Source organism: Lolium rigidum, chromosome 3 (assembly GCF_022539505.1).
Source record: "Lolium rigidum isolate FL_2022 chromosome 3, APGP_CSIRO_Lrig_0.1, whole genome shotgun sequence".
Lineage (NCBI taxonomy): Eukaryota > Viridiplantae > Streptophyta > Magnoliopsida > Poales > Poaceae > Lolium > Lolium rigidum.
The window spans coordinates 160112048-160131753 of NC_061510.1; the positions used below are offsets into that span (position 1 = coordinate 160112048).

Below are 19706 nucleotides of genomic sequence, written 5' to 3' on the forward strand. Positions count from 1 at the left end.
TGCTCGCAATGAGAAACTTGTACAACATCTTTTGTCCAACCAGCCGATGGCAGCAGGGCCTCAAGGGAATCTATCGGCAATTAAGGTACTCCTTTTAATAGAGCACCGGAGCAAAGCATTAACACTTGGTGAAAATATGTGATCCTCATACCTAAGCCTTCCCCTCCAGTTATTCCAGTTGCTGTCACTCTGGGGCCTCGGGTTCCGGATATAGACATGTGCAAACAACTTGTAGATACAATCTAAGCAATAAGTATAGAGCTTAAATCTAAGATCATGCCACTCGGGCCCTAGTGACAAGCATTAAACACAACAAGATTGCAGCAACAATAACTTCATAAACTTTTATAGTAACAATCCATCGGATCCCAACAAACACAACACCGATTATATCAGATGAATCTCAATCATGTAAGGCAGCTCATGAGATCATTGTATTGAAGTACATGGGGGAGAGAGTACCAACTAGCTACAGCTAGAACCCGTAGTCCATGGGGGAACTACTCACGGAGCATGATGGAGGCGGTGGCGTCGATGGAGATGGCTTCCGGGGGCACTTCCCCGTCCCAGCGGCGTACCGGAACAGAGATTCTGTCCTCCGAATTGGAGTTTCGCGATGGCGGCGGTGCCCCTGGAGTCTTTCTGGAGTTTCGTCAATCCGTATCGCGTTTTTAGGTCGAACGGGCTTATATAGGCGAAGAGGCGGCGCAGGAGGGTGCCTGGGGGTCCCACCCCATAGGGCGGCGCGCCCCCCTTCCAGGCCGTGCTGGCCTATGGTCTGGGGGCCCCAGGCCTCCCCTCTGACTCCCCTTCGCTGTCCTGGTCCGTCTCGGTGAATTATGATGTTTGGTCTTCGTTTCGTCGAATTCCGAGAATATTGCCCGAATAGCCTTTCTGGAACCAAAAACAGCAGAAAACAGGAACTGGCACTTTGGCATCTTGTTAATAGGTTAGTTCCGGAAAATGCATAAAAACATTATAAAGTGTGAGCAAAACATGTAGGTATTGTCATAAAACAAGCATGGAACATCAGAAATTATAGGTACGTTGGAGACGTATCATCCCTCTCGAGACCATAAGGAAAATATTACATGGTGCACAAGCACAACACATAATATCAAGAGAGAGAACTAACACACGTTAATACTTAAAACCATAGATCATCTTGGATCCATCTCATATTTATGCTAGGGTTTCTCCATCTCCCCATAAACTAATAGGACTACTCACACATGGAAGCAATCAAGAACATCATCATAATCTTATGGATGAGATTAAATGAATGGAATGAATTTGAATACAAATCCACAATAGCAATCAAGATTACAACTATGGTTGGAGGATGATGATGGTGATGGTGCAGCGGTTGATGATGATGAAGGGGATGATGCTTGTCCTCCGAGGATCCATGTAGCGGCCCGGATGTTGTTTTCTCCAAAGTTCCTTATTGAGATCTGATATGGGGCGGTGTTTCTCTATTTCGCAGAGCTGTGTGTCTCTGATCTCTTATACGTCTGCGGGAGGTGAAAGTATTTGACGAGGCGGTGCTCCTGGAGGGTGGTACAGGCGGACGGGTACGGGCGGGCCTTGCCCGTACCGATGCCCGTTAAAGTTACTGGAAGTTGTCCTCGCATTGTCCTTTTGCCTAGGTGCATAATTAAGTGCTAAAATGATTTCTATCACGTCAAAATGCCAGAAAATAACAGTTTTCATTGATATTTCATCATTGACTTATTATTTCAAGATCCTGTGTGGACAAGCATAAAAGAGCGCGGTAGCGCGGTGAAATACAAAAATCCTACTACTACTCAATGATAACTTGATAAAATAACGATGTAAAAACATGCTAAAAATGCACTCATCACTCTGCCTTGCTCTAGGCTCGCCGACTCCTTCTCCACCGTAGCTCCCTAGCGGTCGTAGCGGCTCCGTCATCGCTGGCTCGTTGCCCCTAAGATTGTTGGCTGATGACAAGGAAGAGGAAGGCGTTGACCCCCACCCATGCCTCGCTAACGGGCCCGACACACACCACATACGCCTATGAGGGTATGCGGTGCCGCCCATACGCACCACAATGGGCGGTGTATAGGGTTTTCCCTACGGTGCCACACATATATTCGTTATGGAGGCAACCTGGGCCTCATAAGGGATTCCAAATGGGCTAGGAGGGAGCTTATTTGACATATAGTATTTGTAATTGTATGACACAAAACCAGTGTAGAGCTTAGTTGAAACAAACCAAGGCCATGGCCCGCCCATCTCTTGCACCGTGTCTCGGAACATATCCAGTTTTTACACTTTATTTTCTCATTTTCATGATATACCAGTTCAAAATTATTGTTTGACCTGAGAACTAACCCGAGATTGGTTGGGTGGTTAGGAGGGTGGTTGTATCCTCATGCGGTGATTTCGTCAATTTCAAGATTCGGTCCGCCGGCCCAGTCTTTCGGAGGTGCTCATAGGGGTAGGGTGTGTGTGTGTGTGCGTTCATAGAGGTGAGTGTATGCGCGTGTATGTGAGCATCAGTGTTTATACTGTGTTTCTAAAAGAATGTTGTTTGACCCACTCATGAATTGTGTCCGAGCTTCGCCACTACACGAGACATTCACTAAGAGCATCTCCACTCCCCCCCCCCAATACGGCGTCTGGCGCATGACCGTATGGGGGTGCCGGCGCGTAACCCCTAAATAGGGGGGCACCGGCGCCCAACCGCACCCCCGAAACGCCTGCTCCCAAATTCGAAACTTAAAAAACGTAGGCCGATCAGATTTCGCGCCCACATGATCATTGTCTCGATGAAACACATCGTCCCAAATGGAAGTCTCGACAAACACATCGTCACAAATCACGGAATTGAAATGTCTAGCGAACCAAAAAAGGGGCAAGCAGGCTGGCCGATGATACGTCTCCGACGTATCGATAATTTCTTATGTTCCATGCCATATTATTGATGATACCTACATGTTTTATGCACACTTTATGTCATATTCGTGCATTTTCTGGAACTAACCTATTAACAAGATGCCGAAGTGCCGCTTGTCTGTTTTCTGCTGTTTTTGGTTTCGAAATCCTAGTAACGAAATATTCTCGAATTGGACGAAATCAAGACCGAGGGTCCTATTTTTCCCGGAGACTTCCAGAACACCCGAGAGCCGCCAGAGGGAAGCCCCGGGGGCCCCACACCACACCCCGGCGCGGCCGGAGGGGGGCCGCGCCGCCCTATGGTGTGGGCCCCCTGTGCCCCTCCGAGGCTGCCCTTCCGCCTATTTAAAGCCTCCGTCGCGAAAACCCCGATGCGAAAAAACCACGATACGGAAAACCTTCCGGAGACGCCGCCGCCGCCAATCCCATCTCGGGGGATTCCGGAGATCTCCTCCGGCACCCTGCCGGAGAGGGGATTCATCTCCCGGAGGACTCTACACCGCCATGGTCGCCTCCGGAGTGATGAGTGAGTAGTTCACCCCCGGACTATGGGTCCATAGCAGTAGCTAGATGGTTGTCTTCTCCTCATTGTGCTTCATTGTTGGATCTTGTGAGCTGCCTAACATGATCAAGATCATCTATCCGTAATACTCTATGTTGTGTTTGTCGGGATCCGATGGATAGAGAATACCATGTTATGTTAATTATCAAGTTATTGCATATGTGTTGTTTATGATCTTGCATGCTCTCCGTTATTAGTAGAGGCTCTGGCCAAGTTGATGCTAGTAACTTCAAGAGGGAGTATTTATGCTCGATAGTGGGTTCATGCTCGCATTGACACCGGGACAGGTGACGTAAAGTTCTAAGGTTGTGTTGTGCTGTTGCCACTAGGGATAAAACATTGATGCTATGTCCGAGGATGTAGTTATTGATTACATTACGCACCATACTTGATGCAATTGTCTGTTGTTATCAACTTAATACTGGAAGGGGTTCGGACGATAACCTGAAGGTGGACTTTTTAGGCATAGATGCAGTTGGATGGCGGTCTATGTACTTTGTCGTAATGCCCAATTAAATCTCACTCGTACTTATCATGACATGTATGTGCATTGTTATGCCCTCTCTATTTGTCAATTGCCCGACCGTAATTTGTTCACCCAACATGCTTTTATCTTATGGGAGAGACACCTCTAGTGAACTCGTGGACCCCGGTCCATTCTTTTAATACCGAAATACAAATCTGCTGCAATACTTGTTTTATCGTTTTCTCTCGCAAACAATCATCTTCCACACAATACGGTTAATCCTTTGTTACAGCAAGCCGGTGAGATTGACAACCTCACTCGTTTCGTTGGGGCAAAGTACTTTGGTTGTGTTGTGCGGGTTCCACGTTGGCTCGGAATCTCCGGTGTTGCGCCGCACTACATCCCGCCGCCATCAACCTTCAACGTGCTTCTTGGCTCCTCCTGGTTCGATAAACCTTGGTTTCTTTCTCGAGTGAAAACTTGTTGCTGTGCGCATCATACCTTCCTCTTGGGGTTGCCCAACGAACGTGTGAAATACACGCCATCAAGCTCTTTTTCTCGGCGCCGTTGCCGGGGAGATCAAGACACGCTGCAAGGGGAGTCTCCACTTCTCAATCTCTTTACTTTGTTTTTGTCTTGCTTTATTTTATTTACTACTTTGTTTGCTGCACTTATATCAAAACACAAAGAAATTAGTTGCTAGTTTTACTTTATTTACTATCTTGTTTGCTATATTAAAAACACAAAAAAATTAGTTTACTTGCATTTACTTTATCTAGTTCGCTTTATTTACTACTGCTAAAATGGCTACCCCTAAGTTGTGTGACTTCACTAGCACAAATAATAATGATTTCCTATGCACACCTATTGCTCCACCTGCTACTACAGCAGAATTCTTTGAAATTAAACCTGCTTTACTTAATCTTGTCATGAGAGAGCAATTTTCCGGTGTTAGTTCCGATGATGTCGCTGCCCATCTCAATAATTTTGTTGAACTATGTGAAATGCAAAAGTATAAAGATGTAGATGGTGACATTATAAAGTTAAAATTGTTTCCTTTCTCATTAAGAGGAAGAGCTAAAGATTGGTTGCTATCTCTGCCTAAGAATAGTATTGATTCATGGACTAAATGCAAGGATGCTTTTATTGGTTGATATTATCCCCCTGCTAAAATTATATCTTTGAGGAGTAGCATAATGAATTTTAAACAATTGGATAATGAACATGTTGCTCAAGCTTGGGAAAGAATGAAATCTTTGGTTAAAAATTGCCCAACCCATGGATCGACTACTTGGATGATCATCCAAACCTTCTATGCAGGACTAAATTTTTCTTCACGGAATTTATTGGATTCAGCTGCTGGAGGTACCTTTATGTCCATCACTCTTGGGGCGGCTACAAAGCTTCTTGATGATATGATGATTAATTACTTTGAATGGCACACGGAAAGAGCTCCACAAGGTAAGAAGGTAAATTCTGTTGAAGAATCCTCTTCCTTGAATGATAAGGTTGATGCTATTATGTCTATGCTTGTGAATGATAGGACTAATGTTGATCCTAATAATGTTCCATTAGCTTCATTGGTTGCCCAAGAAGAACATGTTGATGTAAACTTCATTAAAAATAATAATTTCAACAACAATGCTTATCGGAACAATTCTAGTAATAACTATAGGCCATTTCCTTATAATAATGGTAACGGTTATGCTAATTCTTATGGGAATTCTTACAACAATAATAGGAATACACCCCCTGGACTTGAAGCTATGCTTAAAGAATTTATTAGTACACAAACCGCATTTAACAAATCTGTTGAGGAAAAGCTCAATAAAATTGATATTCTTGCTTCTAAGGTTGATAGTCTTGCCTCCGATGTTGATCTTTTGAAATCGAAAGTTATGCCTAATAGGGATATTGAAAATAAAATTGTTACTACAGCAAATGCCATCCAAGTTAGAATTAATGAGAATATAAGATTAATGGCTGAACTGCGTGCTAGGTGGGACAGAGAAGAAAATGAAAAACTAGCTAAAGAGAAAAATGTAGCTAAAGTTTGGACTATTACCACCACTAGCAATGCTAATGATTCACATGTTGCTGCACCTCCTACTATCAATGGTAAAATAATTGGTGTTGGCAATGCTTCTACTCCTAGTGCAAAGCGCGCAAAATTACCTGAAACTGCTGAAACTGCTTGTGATAAAACTGCTGAAATTTTTTCCAACCTTGGGGATGATAATCCCATTGCTTTAAATTGTAATGATTTAGATTTTGATGATTGCCACATCTCTGAAGTTATAAAGTTCTTGTAAAAACTTTCTAAGAGTCCCAATGCTAGCGCTGTAAACTTGGCTTTCACAAAACATATTACAAATGCTCTCATAAAAGCTAGAGAAGAGAAACTAAAACTTGAAACTTCTATTCCTAGAAAGCTAGAGGATGGTTGGGAGACCATCATTAAAATGAGAGTCAAAGATTTTGATTGTAATGCTTTATGTGATCTTGGTGCAAGTATTTCTGTTATGCCTAAGAAAGTCTATGATATGCTTGACTTGCCACCATTGAAAAACTGTTATCCGGATGTTAATCTCGCTGATAATGCTAAAAAGAAACCTTTGGGGAGAGTTGATAATGTTCATATTATGGTTAACAATAACCTTGTCCCCGTTGATTTTGTTGTCTTGGATATTGAATGCAATGCATCTTGCCCCATTATATTGGGAAGACCTTTTCTTCGAACCGTTGGTGCTACTATTGATATGAAGGAAGGTAATATTAAATATCAATTTCCTCTCAAGAAAGGTATGGAACACTTCCCTAGAAAGAGAATGAAGTTATCTTTTGATTCTATTATTAGAACAAATTATGATGTTGATGCTTCGTCTCTTGATGTTACTTGATATACACTTTCTGCGCCTAGCTAAAAGGCGTTAAAGAAAAGCGCTTATGGGAGACAACCCATGTTTTTACTACAGTATTTTTGTTTTATATTTGAATCTTGGAAGTTGTTTACTACTGTAGCAACCTCTCCTTATCTTAGTTTTGAGTTTTGTTGTGCCAAGTAAAGTCTTTGATAGTAAAGTAAGTACTAGATTTGGATTACTGCGCAGTTCCAGATTTCTTTGCTGTCACGAATCTGGGTCTACCTCCCCGTAGGTAGCTCAGAAAATTAAGCCAATTTACGTGCATGATCCTCAGATATGTACGCAACTTTCATTAAATTTGGGCATTTTCATTTGAGCAAGTCTGGTGGCCTAATAAAATCCATCTTTACGGACTGTTCTGTTTTGACAGATTCTGCCTTTTATTTCGCATTGCCTCTTTTGCTATGTTGGATGAATTTCTTTGATCCATTAATGTCCAGTAGCTTTATGCAATGTCCAGAAGTGTTAAGAATTATTGTGTCACCTCTGAACATGTTAATTTTTATTGTGCACTAACCCTCTAATGAGTTGTTTCGAGTTTGGTGTGGAGGAAGTTTTCAAGGATCAAGAGAGGAGTATGATACAATATGATCAAGGAGAGTGAAAGCTCTAAGCTTGGGGATGCCCCGGTGGTTCACCCCTGCATATTCTAAGAAGACTCAAGCGTCTAAGCTTGGGGATGCCCAAGGCATCCCCTTCTTCATCGACAACATTATCAGGTTCCTCCCCCGAAACTATATTTTTATTCCGTCACATCTTATGCACTTTGCTTGGAGCGTCGGTTTGTTTTTGTTTTTGTTTTGTTTGAATAAAATGGATCCTAGCATTCACTTTATGGGAGAGAGACACGCTCCGCTGTAGCATATGTACAAGTATGTCCTTAGGCTCTACTCATAGTATTCATGGCGAAGTTTCTTCTTCGTTAAATTGTTATATGGTTGGAATTGGAAAATACTACATGTAGTAATTCTAAAATGTCTTGGATAATTTGATACTTGGCAATTGTTGTGCTCATGTTTAAGCTCTTGCATCATATACTTTGCACCCATTAATGAAGAAACACTTAGAGCTTGCTAATTTGGTTTGCATATTTGGTTTCTCTAGAGTCTAGATAACATCTAGTATTGAGTTTTGAACAACAAGGAAGACGGTGTAGAATCTTATAATGTTTACAATATGTCTTTTATGTGAGTTTTGCTGTACCGTTCATCCTTGTGTTTGTTTCAAATAACCTTGCTAGCCTAAACCTTGTATCGAGAGGGAATACTTCTCATGCATCCAAAATCCTTGAGCCAACCACTATGCCATTTGTGTCCACCATACCTACCTACTACATGGTATTTCTCCGCTATTCCAAAGTAAATTGCTTGAGTGCTACCTTTAAAATTCCATCATTCACGTTTGCAATATATAGCTCATGGGACAAATAGCTTAAAAACTATTGTGGTATTGAATATGTACTTATGCACTTTATCTCTTATTAAGTTGCTTGTTGTGCGATAACCATGCTTCTGGGGACGCCATCAACTATTCTTTGTTGAATATCATGTGAGTTGCTATGCATGTCCGTCTTGTCTGAAGTAAGAGAGATCTACCACCTTAATGGTTGGAGCATGCATATTGTTAGAGAAGAACATTGGGCCGCTAACTAAAGCCATGATTCATGGTGGAAGTTTCAGTTTTGGACATATATATCCTCAATCTCATATGAGAATAATAATTGTTGCCACATGCTTATGCATTAAAGAGGAGTCCATTATCTGTTGTCCATGTTGTCCCGGTATGGATGTCTAAGTTGACAATAATCAAAAGCGAGAAATCCAAAATGCGAGCTTTCTCCTTAGACCTTTGTACAAGCGGCATGGAGGTACCCCATTGTGACACTTGGTTAAAACATGTGCATTGCAAAGATCCGGTAGTCCAAGCTAATTAGGACAAGGTGCGGGCACTATTAGTATACTATGCATGAGGCTTGCAACTTGTAAGATATAATTTACATAACTCATATGCTTTATTACTACCGTTGACAAAATTGTTTCATGTTTTCAAAATAAAAGCTCTAGCACAAATATAGCAATCGATGCTTTCCTCTTTGAAGGACCATTCTTTTTTACTTTTATGTTGAGTCAGCTTCACCTATCTCTCTCCACCTCAAGAAGCAAACACTTGTGTGAACTCGTGCATTGATTCCTACATACTTGCATATTGTACTTGTCATATTACTCTATGTTGACAACTATCCATGAGATATACATGTTACAAGTTGAAAGCAACCGCTGAAACTTAATCTTCCTTTGTGTTGCTTCAATACCTTTACTTTGATTTATTGCTTTATGAGTTAGCTCTTATGCAAGACTTATTGATGCTTGTCTTGAAGTACTATTCATGAAAAGTCTTTGCTTTATGATTCACTTGTTTACTCATGTCATTACCATTGTTTTGATCGCTGCATTCATTACATATGTTTACAAATAGTATGATCAAGGTTATGATGGCATGTCACTTCAGAAATTATCTTTGTTATCGTTTTACTCGCTCGGGACGAGCGTAACTAAGCTTGGGGATGCCGATACGTCTCCGACGTATCGATAATTTCTTATGTTCCATGTCATATTATTGATGATACCTACATGTTTTATGCACACTTTATGTCATATTCGTGCATTTTCTGGAACTAACCTATTAACAAGATGCCGAAGTGCCAGTTGCTGTTTTCTGCTGTTTTTGGTTTCAGAAATCCTAGTAACGAAATATTCTCGGAATTGGACGAAATCAAGACCGAGGGTCCTATTTTTCCCGAAGCCTTCCAGAACACCCGAGAGCCGCCAGAGGGAAGCCCTGGGGGCCCCACACCACACCCTGGCGTAGCCAGAGGGGGGGCCGCGCCGCCCTATGGTGTGGGCCCCCCAGGCCCCCTCCGAGGCTGCCCTTCCGCCTATTTAAAGCCTCCGTCGCGAAAACCCTGATGCGAAAAAAACCACGATACGGAAAACCTTCCAGAGACGCCGCCGCCGCCAATCCCATCTCGGGGGATTCTGGAGATCTCCTCCGGCACCCTGCCGGAGAGGGGATTCATCTCCCGGAGGACTCTACACCGCCATGGTCGCCTCCGGAGTGATGAGTGAGTAGTTCACCCCCTGGACTACGGGTCCATAGCGATAGCTAGATGGTTGTCTTCTCCTCATTGTGCTTCATTGTTGGATCTTGTGAGCTGCCTAACATGATCAAGATCATCTATCTATAATACTCTATGTTGTGTTTGTCGGGATCCGATGGATAGAGAATACCATGTTATGTTAATTATCAAGTTATTGCATATGTGTTGTTTATGATCTTGCATGCTCTCCGTTATTAGTAGAGGCTCGGCCAAGTTGATGCTAGTAACTCCAAGAGGGAGTATTTATGCTCGATAGTGGGTTCATGCCCGCATTGACACCTGGGACGAGTGATGTAAAGTTCTAAGGTTGTGTTGTGTCGTTGCCACTAGGGATAAAACATTGATGCTATGTCCGAGGATGTAGTTATTGATTACATTACGCACCATACTTAATGCAATTGTCTCGTTGTTAGCAACTTAATACTCGAAGGGGTTCGGACGATACCCCGAAGGTGGACTTTTTAGGCATAGATGCAGTTGGATGGCGGTCTATGTACTTTGTCGTAATGCCCAATTAAATCTCACTCGTACTTATCATGACATGTATGTGCATTGTTATGCCCTCTCTATTTGTCAATTGCCCGATCGTAATTTGTTCACCCAACATGCTTTTATCTTATGGGAGAGACACCTCTAGTGAACTGTGGACCCCGGTCCATTCTTTTAATACTGAAATACAAATCTCGTCGCAATACTTGTTTTACTCGTTTTCTCTGCAAACAATCATCTTCCACACAATACGGTTAATCCTTTGTTACAGCAAGCCGGTGAGATTGACAACCTCACTGTTTCGTTGGGGCAAAGTACTTTGGTTGTGTTGTGCAGGTTCCACGTTGGCTCCGGAATCTCTGGTGTTGCGCCGCACTACATCCCGCCGCCATCAACCTTCAACGTGCTTCTTGGCTCCTCCTGGTTCGATAAACCTTGGTTTCTTTCTGAGGGAAAACTTGCTGCTGTGCGCATCATACCTTCCTCTTGGGGTTGCCCAACGAACGTGTGAAATACACGCCATCAGCCGACAACACGAGAATCAAGCAATTTCCTCAACAGGGGAATCGGGGATTATGGTGGGCGTCGTCGGCGTAGGGATCATCGATGCCGGTGGAGTAGTAGCCATCGCTGTAGTTGCGGTGCATGGCTGGGGCACGGGTGGAGCTCGATTCTTTGATAGGATCGTGGCGCGCTGCGCGGCGCACCACGCCTTGACGTCGGCGTCCATGCCGCTGGTGTCGACGAGTAGGATCACCAGATCCTCCTTCGTCTTCTCGGCGACGATGTTGGCCTTGATCAGGTCGAGCTTGATGACCTGCCTCTCCATGACCGACGCCCACCTTGCCGACGCCACCTCCTTCATCTTCGCGGCTTGTTCCGCCCGCGTGGTAGCGTGCGCGGCGGCATCAGCGATGCACGCCAGGATGGACAAGTGGAGCTTCTCGATGGTCGGCGTGGCATCCCTCATTACCTTGGCTTTCTTGTCCCGACGGGCTGGCCAACAGTAGCCGGTGTAGGCGCGTTGTTGGGGTCAAACGACGCGTTGGCCTTGACTAGGGCAGTCCGGATCTCCTTCACTTGTCGCACATCTCGATCCAGGCGAAAACATGCACGAACTTGAACTCGACGTCGTCGTTGTCCTTGCGGCAGGCGGTGATCATGGCGCGCATCTACAAAAAATGGCGAACGATTGAAACGCTGGTGATCAAGGGCAATGCACGGTGGGAGCGGCGATAGTACCTGATCCTCGAAGTTGGTGCCGCTAATGTGGACGCGGCGAACCTCTGATACGTCTCAAACGTATCTATAATTTTTGATGCCCTATGCCTGTTTTACACCAATTTGTATATGTTTTGCTCACACTTCGTTGCACTTTTATACATTTTCCAGCACTAACCTATTGATAAGATGCCACAGTGCCAGTTCCCTGTTTTCTGTTGTTTTATATTTCAGAAAAGTTGTACATGAAATATTCTCGAAATTGGACGAAACAAAAGCCGAAGTTGTTATTTTACCGAAACGAAGACGGAGTCCAGAGGAGAGACAGAGGGGGCCAGGAGCCGGCCAGACCATGCCTAGGCACAACCTAGCCCTGTCCCGCGCCTAGGGGTGGTCTGGGCCACCTGGCGCCCACCGACCTCGCCCTTTCCTATAAATTGCCTCCGATGCGAAAACCCTGAATCAACCAGCCTCCGTCCACAAAAAGTTCCGTCACCGCCGCCATCGTCCAGACAAGTTTCGGGGGTCAGAAGTTCATTAGTAGTTCCCCCTGGACTACGGGTTCTCGGCTGTAGCTAGTTGGTACTCTCTCTCCCATGTACTTCAATACAATGATCTCATGAGCTGCCTTACATGATTGCGATCCATATGATGTAATCGGTGTTGTGTTTGTTGGGATCCGATAAATTGTGAAATTGTGATCAGATTGTGCATAATATTATCATACTACTGTTATTTAAGATCTTGCATGCTCTCCGGTACTTGTAGTTACCTTAATCAAGTAGTTGCATGTATCTCCAAGAGGGAGTATTTATGCTCGATAGTGGGTTCATGCATCTAGTTTTCTGGAAGAGTGACAATAACTTCTAAGATTGTAGATGTGCTATTGCTACTAGGGAGAAAATAACAATGTTTTGTCTAAAAATAATTCTATTGTTTACTTTTGTCTAAGCATAATTCTATTGTTTACTTTACACACATTGCTTAATGCGATAATTTGTTGCTTGCAACTTAATACTGGAAGGGGTTTGGATGATAACCTGAAGGTGGATTATTAGTCATAGATGCAGTTGGATTACAGTCTATGTATTATGTTGTAATGCCCAATTAAATACTATAGTAACCTTTATCTTATCATAACATGTATTGTCATGCCCTCACAATTATCAATTGCCCAACTGTAATTTGTTCACCCAACACATGTTATTTGGAGAGTTACCACTAGTGTAGATAGCTGGGAACCCCGGTCATTCTGTCAGCATCATTGCTCTACAGTCAACTCTGCATTGGAATATTTTCTGGTGTCATCTCCTCTGTGTTACTGCTACTATTGTTGTGTTACTATTGCCATTGTTATCATATTATTGCTGCTTTCACATCACCCATGTTACTAGTGCTTTTCCAGGTGGAGCCGAATTGACAACTCCGCTGTTAAGGCTTATAAGTAATCTTTACCTCCCCTTGTATCGAATCAATAAATTTGGGTTTTACTTCCCTCGAAGACTGCTGCGATTCCCTATACTTGTGGGTCATCAACCTCCTTGACAACGCCGTGCCACTTGTTGCAGGCGTGCTGGATCATGTGCCAACGGTGAGACATGGTGGAGATGTTGCGATCAGCGGTCAGTGCCTTGAAGTAGCTAGGGATCCAATAGCCGACGCGCGTCGAACGCCGCCTTCACCCTCTTCCAATAGGACTTGCCGTTCTGGATAATGTTTTTTATGGTAGAAACTAGTCCTATCTCGCCAACAAAGCTAGCCCGCTTTTAGCGCCATCTAGCGCTCTCGATGGCCTCCCGCCGGATTGGGTTCGGCCTGGGGACGCCTGATAAAAATACGCGCCATGCCGACGCGAAAACCTTTTTAGGGCGTGCGGCTGGGGGAGCATTTTGTTACCGGCGCCCCTATTTTTGTTTTGGTGGAGCTATAGAAAGGGCGAGTGTAGATGCTCTAATCCACGCAGTTTCTTTATCGGAAACAAATGTGTATCGTGCATTCACGTTTGCTTTTCCAACATGTGTATCATGCAGCCAAGTAAGGATGTTTTCGATGAAAAAATATGTACTCACTCTATCCATAAGAAGATGTCCAAAATTTATTTAAATTAGGATGTATTTATACATTAAAGAGTACCTAGATAAATATAAATTTAGATAAATTTATTTTTTTATGGAGAGAGATATTATGTGGCAGATTTAGCAAGGATTAGAGAGAAAAGAAAAAAGAAAAGCATCGTTCTCATCTAGAGGCCACGTGACATGGGTTAACAACTTGGGCATTGTTTCTGCGGTCAAATGCAGCTGATCAAACATAGCACATGAGTAGAACTAGATGGGCTGCCCGGCTGGATCTATCATCAGGCCGATTTTCCTTGGGCATCGCCCATCATGTGCATAAGCATGAGCGTGACGTGCATCCCCATGTGTCTCCCGCTCATAATCAATTCGAATTGCATAATTGCAAGGCACCGACTAAGGATAAGAGTATAATTTATCGAAATAGCCTGTCCTCCCGCTATATTAATATAACAATCACAACATAGAGTTAACGAAAGATTTGGAACAGAAAACGAAGAACTAGGGCGACAATAAGACCATGCCCAAAAGAAAAGAAGAACAAAATGGAGATTAAGGCGGATCAACTAAGCGTTGCACCTTCCGAAGAAGTACCACCACACTCCTAGCATCGACGCGTTTGTACCAACTACCAATCAACACCTTCAGAAAAGAAAATCGAGACTCTGCTGCTCGGACCACTTGATCCTAGGATTTCCCCCGACACACAAAGGGAAGAGAACATAGGCATGATGCCTTCCAGGAAGCAACACCTTCCGGAAGAATATCCATAAATTGGGGTATATCATAGGTAGTATCATATGTTCAATGAGCGAAAAAGCAGATGTATCACTATAGTTAATAATAATTAATAATGTAAAAATTATAACGACGAGCTCACAATTACTAAGTTAGCATGTGCAGTAATGAAATGCTACATTACCAGTTTTTATACCTTCCGCTCCACGTGGGTGGAAGGTTCCAAGTGGGGTCTCACCAAAGTTACATTTACAGTCATTTTGTGATTTCTAATTTACAATCTATAGTTTATTTAAAACTAAATGAACTATAGATTTTAAACTAGAAATTACAAAATGAACTACAAGTGGATCCCAATTGCATCTCCAGGTGGGGTGCCTCAGTGCGCAGTCAATACCCACTAGTGCCCACTGCACTGCGCTGCGCAAGTGCAGCTTAACCAGACTGATCAGATCTAATCATCATCATCACTCACTCAGGAGCATAAACTAAACAAAACATCTTTTCTCACCAGCTGGTCCCGTTAACTCCACAGATACCCACGCGGGCCCACCTCGATCCGGTGGGGCCGCGGAGAGGTACGCAGGCGGGTAGCGGATGATAGCTCACCCTGCCACTTCTTGTTCCGACCACCACCCACGAAGCGTGGGCAGCTCACTGACGCGCACTTCCTCCTCTATGACACGTAGGCCCGCATCCCGATCCAGGCCCCACGGGCCAGGCGTACGGCCGGATCCCCACTCCGCCGAAGCATCGCAGGCAGCTTCGTCCCCGTGCCCGTGCCAGTCGCGTCGCGCAACAAAAACCAGCGGAAGGAAGGAGGAATAGTAAAACGGACGAGCACAGGGACAGGGAGAGAGGCTGATTCCGAACCCAAATCCCAGCCCTAATCCTCCCTCCATCCCCCATTCCGTCGGTCTGATCTGCCCGCCTCGCGCCGGAGGTGGGATCCCGCGCGCGCTGTCCGGCGGTTGCTGCTCCACGGATCGGTGGCGGTTCTTGATCTTTCTTTGCTCCGGATTTGTTTGCGCAGATGATGGGGGCGGCGGAGAATGCAGAGCTAGGAGGCCTCCACGACGAGGAGGAGATGGTGGCCGGCACGACGCCGCCGCCGCCCAGGAAGATGCAGTCGCTCGACTTCGAGCACATCGGCTCGCTCGCCGCCGTCGCCGAGTCGCTCTCGCCAAGGAGCAAGTGGCGGATGGCGCTCAGGAGCCTACGCATCGTCATCTTCCAGGCAAAGATCAACGTCCTCCTGCCCTTCGGGCCACTCGCCATCACGCTCCACTACATCCCCGGGAACCACGTACGTAAGGAGCACGCTCATCATCAAATCACCCCCTCTCAATTCATTTCCAGCATCCGTCACTCAGCACTATGAATGCTTCCATTTTTACCTTTTCATTCCTCCTCGCATTTATTACTAGTTGCAAGAGCAAAACTGACTTTCCATTTCTGCGATTGCTTCCTTCAAATGCTTCACAGCAAGGATGGGTTTTCCTTTTCAGCTTAATCGGCATCACGCCCTTGGCCGAGAGATTGGGGTATGCAACCGAGTAAGTACTGCCACTGGTTGACTTGAACCAATCGTCACTTGGTTATATGCCTAAAACTACCTGCCTCACCCACCTTTCTATATGTTATAACTTGGATCCCGCCTTGTCTTGTGCAGGCAACTTGCTTGCTACACTGGCCCAACAAGTATGTGCCTTCATCCCATATTATCCTAGCTTTCGATTCAAATCTTGGATTCATACGTTGTTACTTAAAGATTTAACATTTTTTTCAAAACTGCAGTTGGGGGCCTTCTGAATGCTACTTTCGGGAATGCGACGGAGATGATTATCTCGATTTACGCGCTCAAAAACGGAATGATCCGTGTCGTCCAGCAGTCGCTGCTAGGCTCTATATTGTCAAACATGCTATTAGTGCTTGGGTGTGCTTTCTTTGCTGGCGGGCTTGCCCATCCTGACAGAGACCAGGTCTTCAACAAGGTACCGATCAAACAAGAATCTGCTATTATGTTTCCATTATTATCTACACATTTTATCTTATTTTGACTTGAATTTGTCAATGTAGGCATCAGCTGTTGTAAATTCCGGGTTGCTATTGATGGCTGTCTTGGGTCTAATGTTTCCAGCCGTGCTTCACTTTACACACTCTGAAGCGCACTATGGAAAATCCGAAGTTTCCCTCTCAAGGTTTAGTAGCTGCATCATGCTTGTGGCCTACGCTAGCTATCTATTTTTTCAACTGAAGAGCCAGCGCAGTCTATACAGCCCGATTGGTGAAGTAAGTAGCTGGAAGCTAATCTATGCAAACATTTATTTTTTTGGATAAAAAAAAGTAATCTATGCAACCACTCAAAAGCAATACTCTATATGGATGGATAAGGAGATAACATTGATTTACTCTGAAAACAGGGCATGTACCACTTTAATCATGCATCCCAGTTATTATATTCATCGGTGTAAAATTATAGCTTCAGCATTGTGTATTGTAATAATATTACCAAGCTGCACAGGATGCATGCAGTATGGCCAATCATGTTTTTGTGCCTTTCAATTCGTTAGTTCTGCTCTAGTACATCATGTGCCCTGTCTTTAAATATCCAGATACCATAAAACTTTTTTTTGGCTATCCTGCTCTAGTTCAGGATCTTTTAATTATACATGTAATCATTTGCTCTTTTTTTGAGTTCACGTGGAGTAACAAGTAACAATTACCCATCAAACAGATCACAGAAAACAAATAATTTTGTGTGTGTACAGTTCCTTATGCCTCCTATTTCTTACTTGCCATAATAGGAAGAAGAAACCACTGAGGATGAGGAGGATGAAAAGGAGATAACACAGGGTGAAGCTATTGCCTGGCTTTTTGTGTTGACTATTTGGATTTCAATTCTCTCTGGGTACCTGGTAGATGCCATACAGGTAATGAAGAGTTTGTTATTCAGTATGCCATATGATTTATGACTGTCAAAAGTTTTTCGCCTTGCACTTGTTTCGTAATCTATTTCCCTTCATAACTCATTGCCTATGTGGAATTATATCAAGTGGGGACACCATGATACCAGTACTATCGCTATTTTATTTTACGTCAACACATTTTCTCCTTCTTTAACTGTGCATCTTTAATATATTGTAACAGGGGGCCTCTGAATCATTGAACATGCCACTGGCCTTTATCAGTGTTATTCTGCTTCCTATTGTGGGGAATGCTGCTGAGCATGCAAGCGCCATTATGTTTGCCATGAAAAACAAACTTGTAAGTATCCCCTCCTTTCAACCCTTTCTGCAACTCAATTTTGTGCTTTTCTTCTCACCTATAATCTCTTGCATACCACAAGGACATTACATTGGGTGTTGCCATAGGATCATCAACTCAGATATCTATGTTTGTGGTAAGAATATTTAGCCAACAAGGTTCAACTTGTCGTCCTGTACATTTCATCGTTTGCACTTTTAAAGATTTGCAACAAACATCCATTTTGCATGATTTGCAGATTCCATTCTGTGTGGTAATTGGCTGGATGATGGGAGAAGAAATGGATTTGAATTTTCAATTGTTTGAGACAGCAACTCTTTTCATAACAGTACTTGTGGTGGCATTTATGTTACAGGTTTGTTTACAGAACAATTCAGCATTTATAATGTGTTCTGTAGTTTATAAGAATGCTACAACTTGCTGCTTTTGAATTCCATCAAGTTTCACCTTTCACATTTTAGTGTATGCTTTTTCCAGGAAGGCACATCGAACTACTTTAAAGGCCTTATGCTCATATTATGCTATCTCATAGTTGCTGCGAGCTTTTTTGTGCATGTTGATCCCAAATCAAGTAAGTACTCTGTTTACCGTTCAACCTCCGTAGTTATCTCATCACTAGTCCTCAAGGTTACCTAGTGGTTGAATATAAAAGCTTAGTAAACAGTAAATTGAGCATATTGATTGCTTAAAACTGTTCTGGATATCGAGGAAATGGAGCGACCAGTGTTTCTGTGCTTATTTCCTTGTCATGGTACTCAAATTAAAGTTGATATGTGGAATGTATGTGGTTATGTATATTGTTGATCTTTGAACTTTTTAAGCACTCTCATAAATAATGCTATTTGTAGTCCCAACTCAGTGAAGATTTCAAATATCGTAAGACAGATGAGCAGAAACAACAGATTTATTTCCAAATGTATTATTGTTTCTAGATTAAGTGTTTTTCTGTACCTGGATTCTCTAATAATGGACACGATTGACCTAAAGCAGGTGACAACAAATGAGAACTCCCCACCAGGATTCCTGTGAACTGATAGGGGAAGGTACTATCAGAATTGCGGATTTTGGCAAATATCAATTGTTTGGAATTTAGCATCTGCTGACTCCTGAATTTGAAGAACAACTGCTGGCAGCATCGCACATTAAGTTCCAGCTTTGCAATTGTATGGCGCTGATGCGGCTTTTTTTAAGATAGCAACGGCATCGCCCTTTGAGAACCTGTAATTTTATGGGACAGTACACGAAGACCATTAGTCTGTATTTGTTGTAAACTACACTTGGTCGCAGTTTTGATGATGATGTTGTATTGATGTCAAGGAACTGACTATGTTGTGCAGTTCAAGGAACACTGATGGCTCTGTAAAATGGTCTATCATGGGTATTTCGGTTTTCTTGTTTTGTAAAATCCAACATCAATGTGAAAGGCTGATACTCTGGTGGGAAAACAGAACACAACTGCATGATTAGAGGGTAACACAATTGTTTGTGAAGTACTCATCTCCAGAGTTTAGCTCCAAAGATTACTGAATTGAACTCTGAGGTTATTGAATTGAACTCTGATGAATTCATAAATAAGCCATAGTTTTTCTTTGCGTGAAAAATTAGCCACACATTTGCATGTGCTCCCATTATTTTCAATATAGTTACAGAAATGTGTGCAGCCCTTCACTTTCTGATGGGACTGTATACACATTTTTCTTGAATCTAGGATCCATTTATACTTCTTCATATGTTTTCGGTTATTTATCCTCGTCCCACTATGGATGACTTATGCTTTTAACATGGAATGACTTATGCGCCATGTGAAAAGCATAAGTCATCCTTTTGCCATTGTCATGTCAAACGTTAAACATCAATTGGTTATTCTGCTTTGTTTGAGCAATAT

The 19706-nt window shown here is 43.3% G+C and overlaps 1 protein-coding gene across 1 annotated transcript; it reads left to right on the forward strand.

Moving 5' to 3' along the window:
- Positions 1-15410: 15410 nt before the first annotated feature.
- On the forward strand, positions 15411-19375 carry LOC124702598 (vacuolar cation/proton exchanger 2). The gene is made up of 12 exons (XM_047234759.1): positions 15411-15497; positions 15588-15860; positions 16040-16110; positions 16227-16255; positions 16352-16548; positions 16634-16846; positions 17362-17487; positions 17705-17821; positions 17904-17957; positions 18060-18176; positions 18299-18392; positions 18812-19375. Exons 2-12 carry the CDS (start codon positions 15588-15590, stop codon positions 18823-18825), a joined length of 1305 nt encoding a protein of 434 aa, XP_047090715.1. The 5' UTR covers positions 15411-15497; the 3' UTR covers positions 18826-19375.
- The last annotated feature ends 331 nt before the right edge of the window (positions 19376-19706 follow it).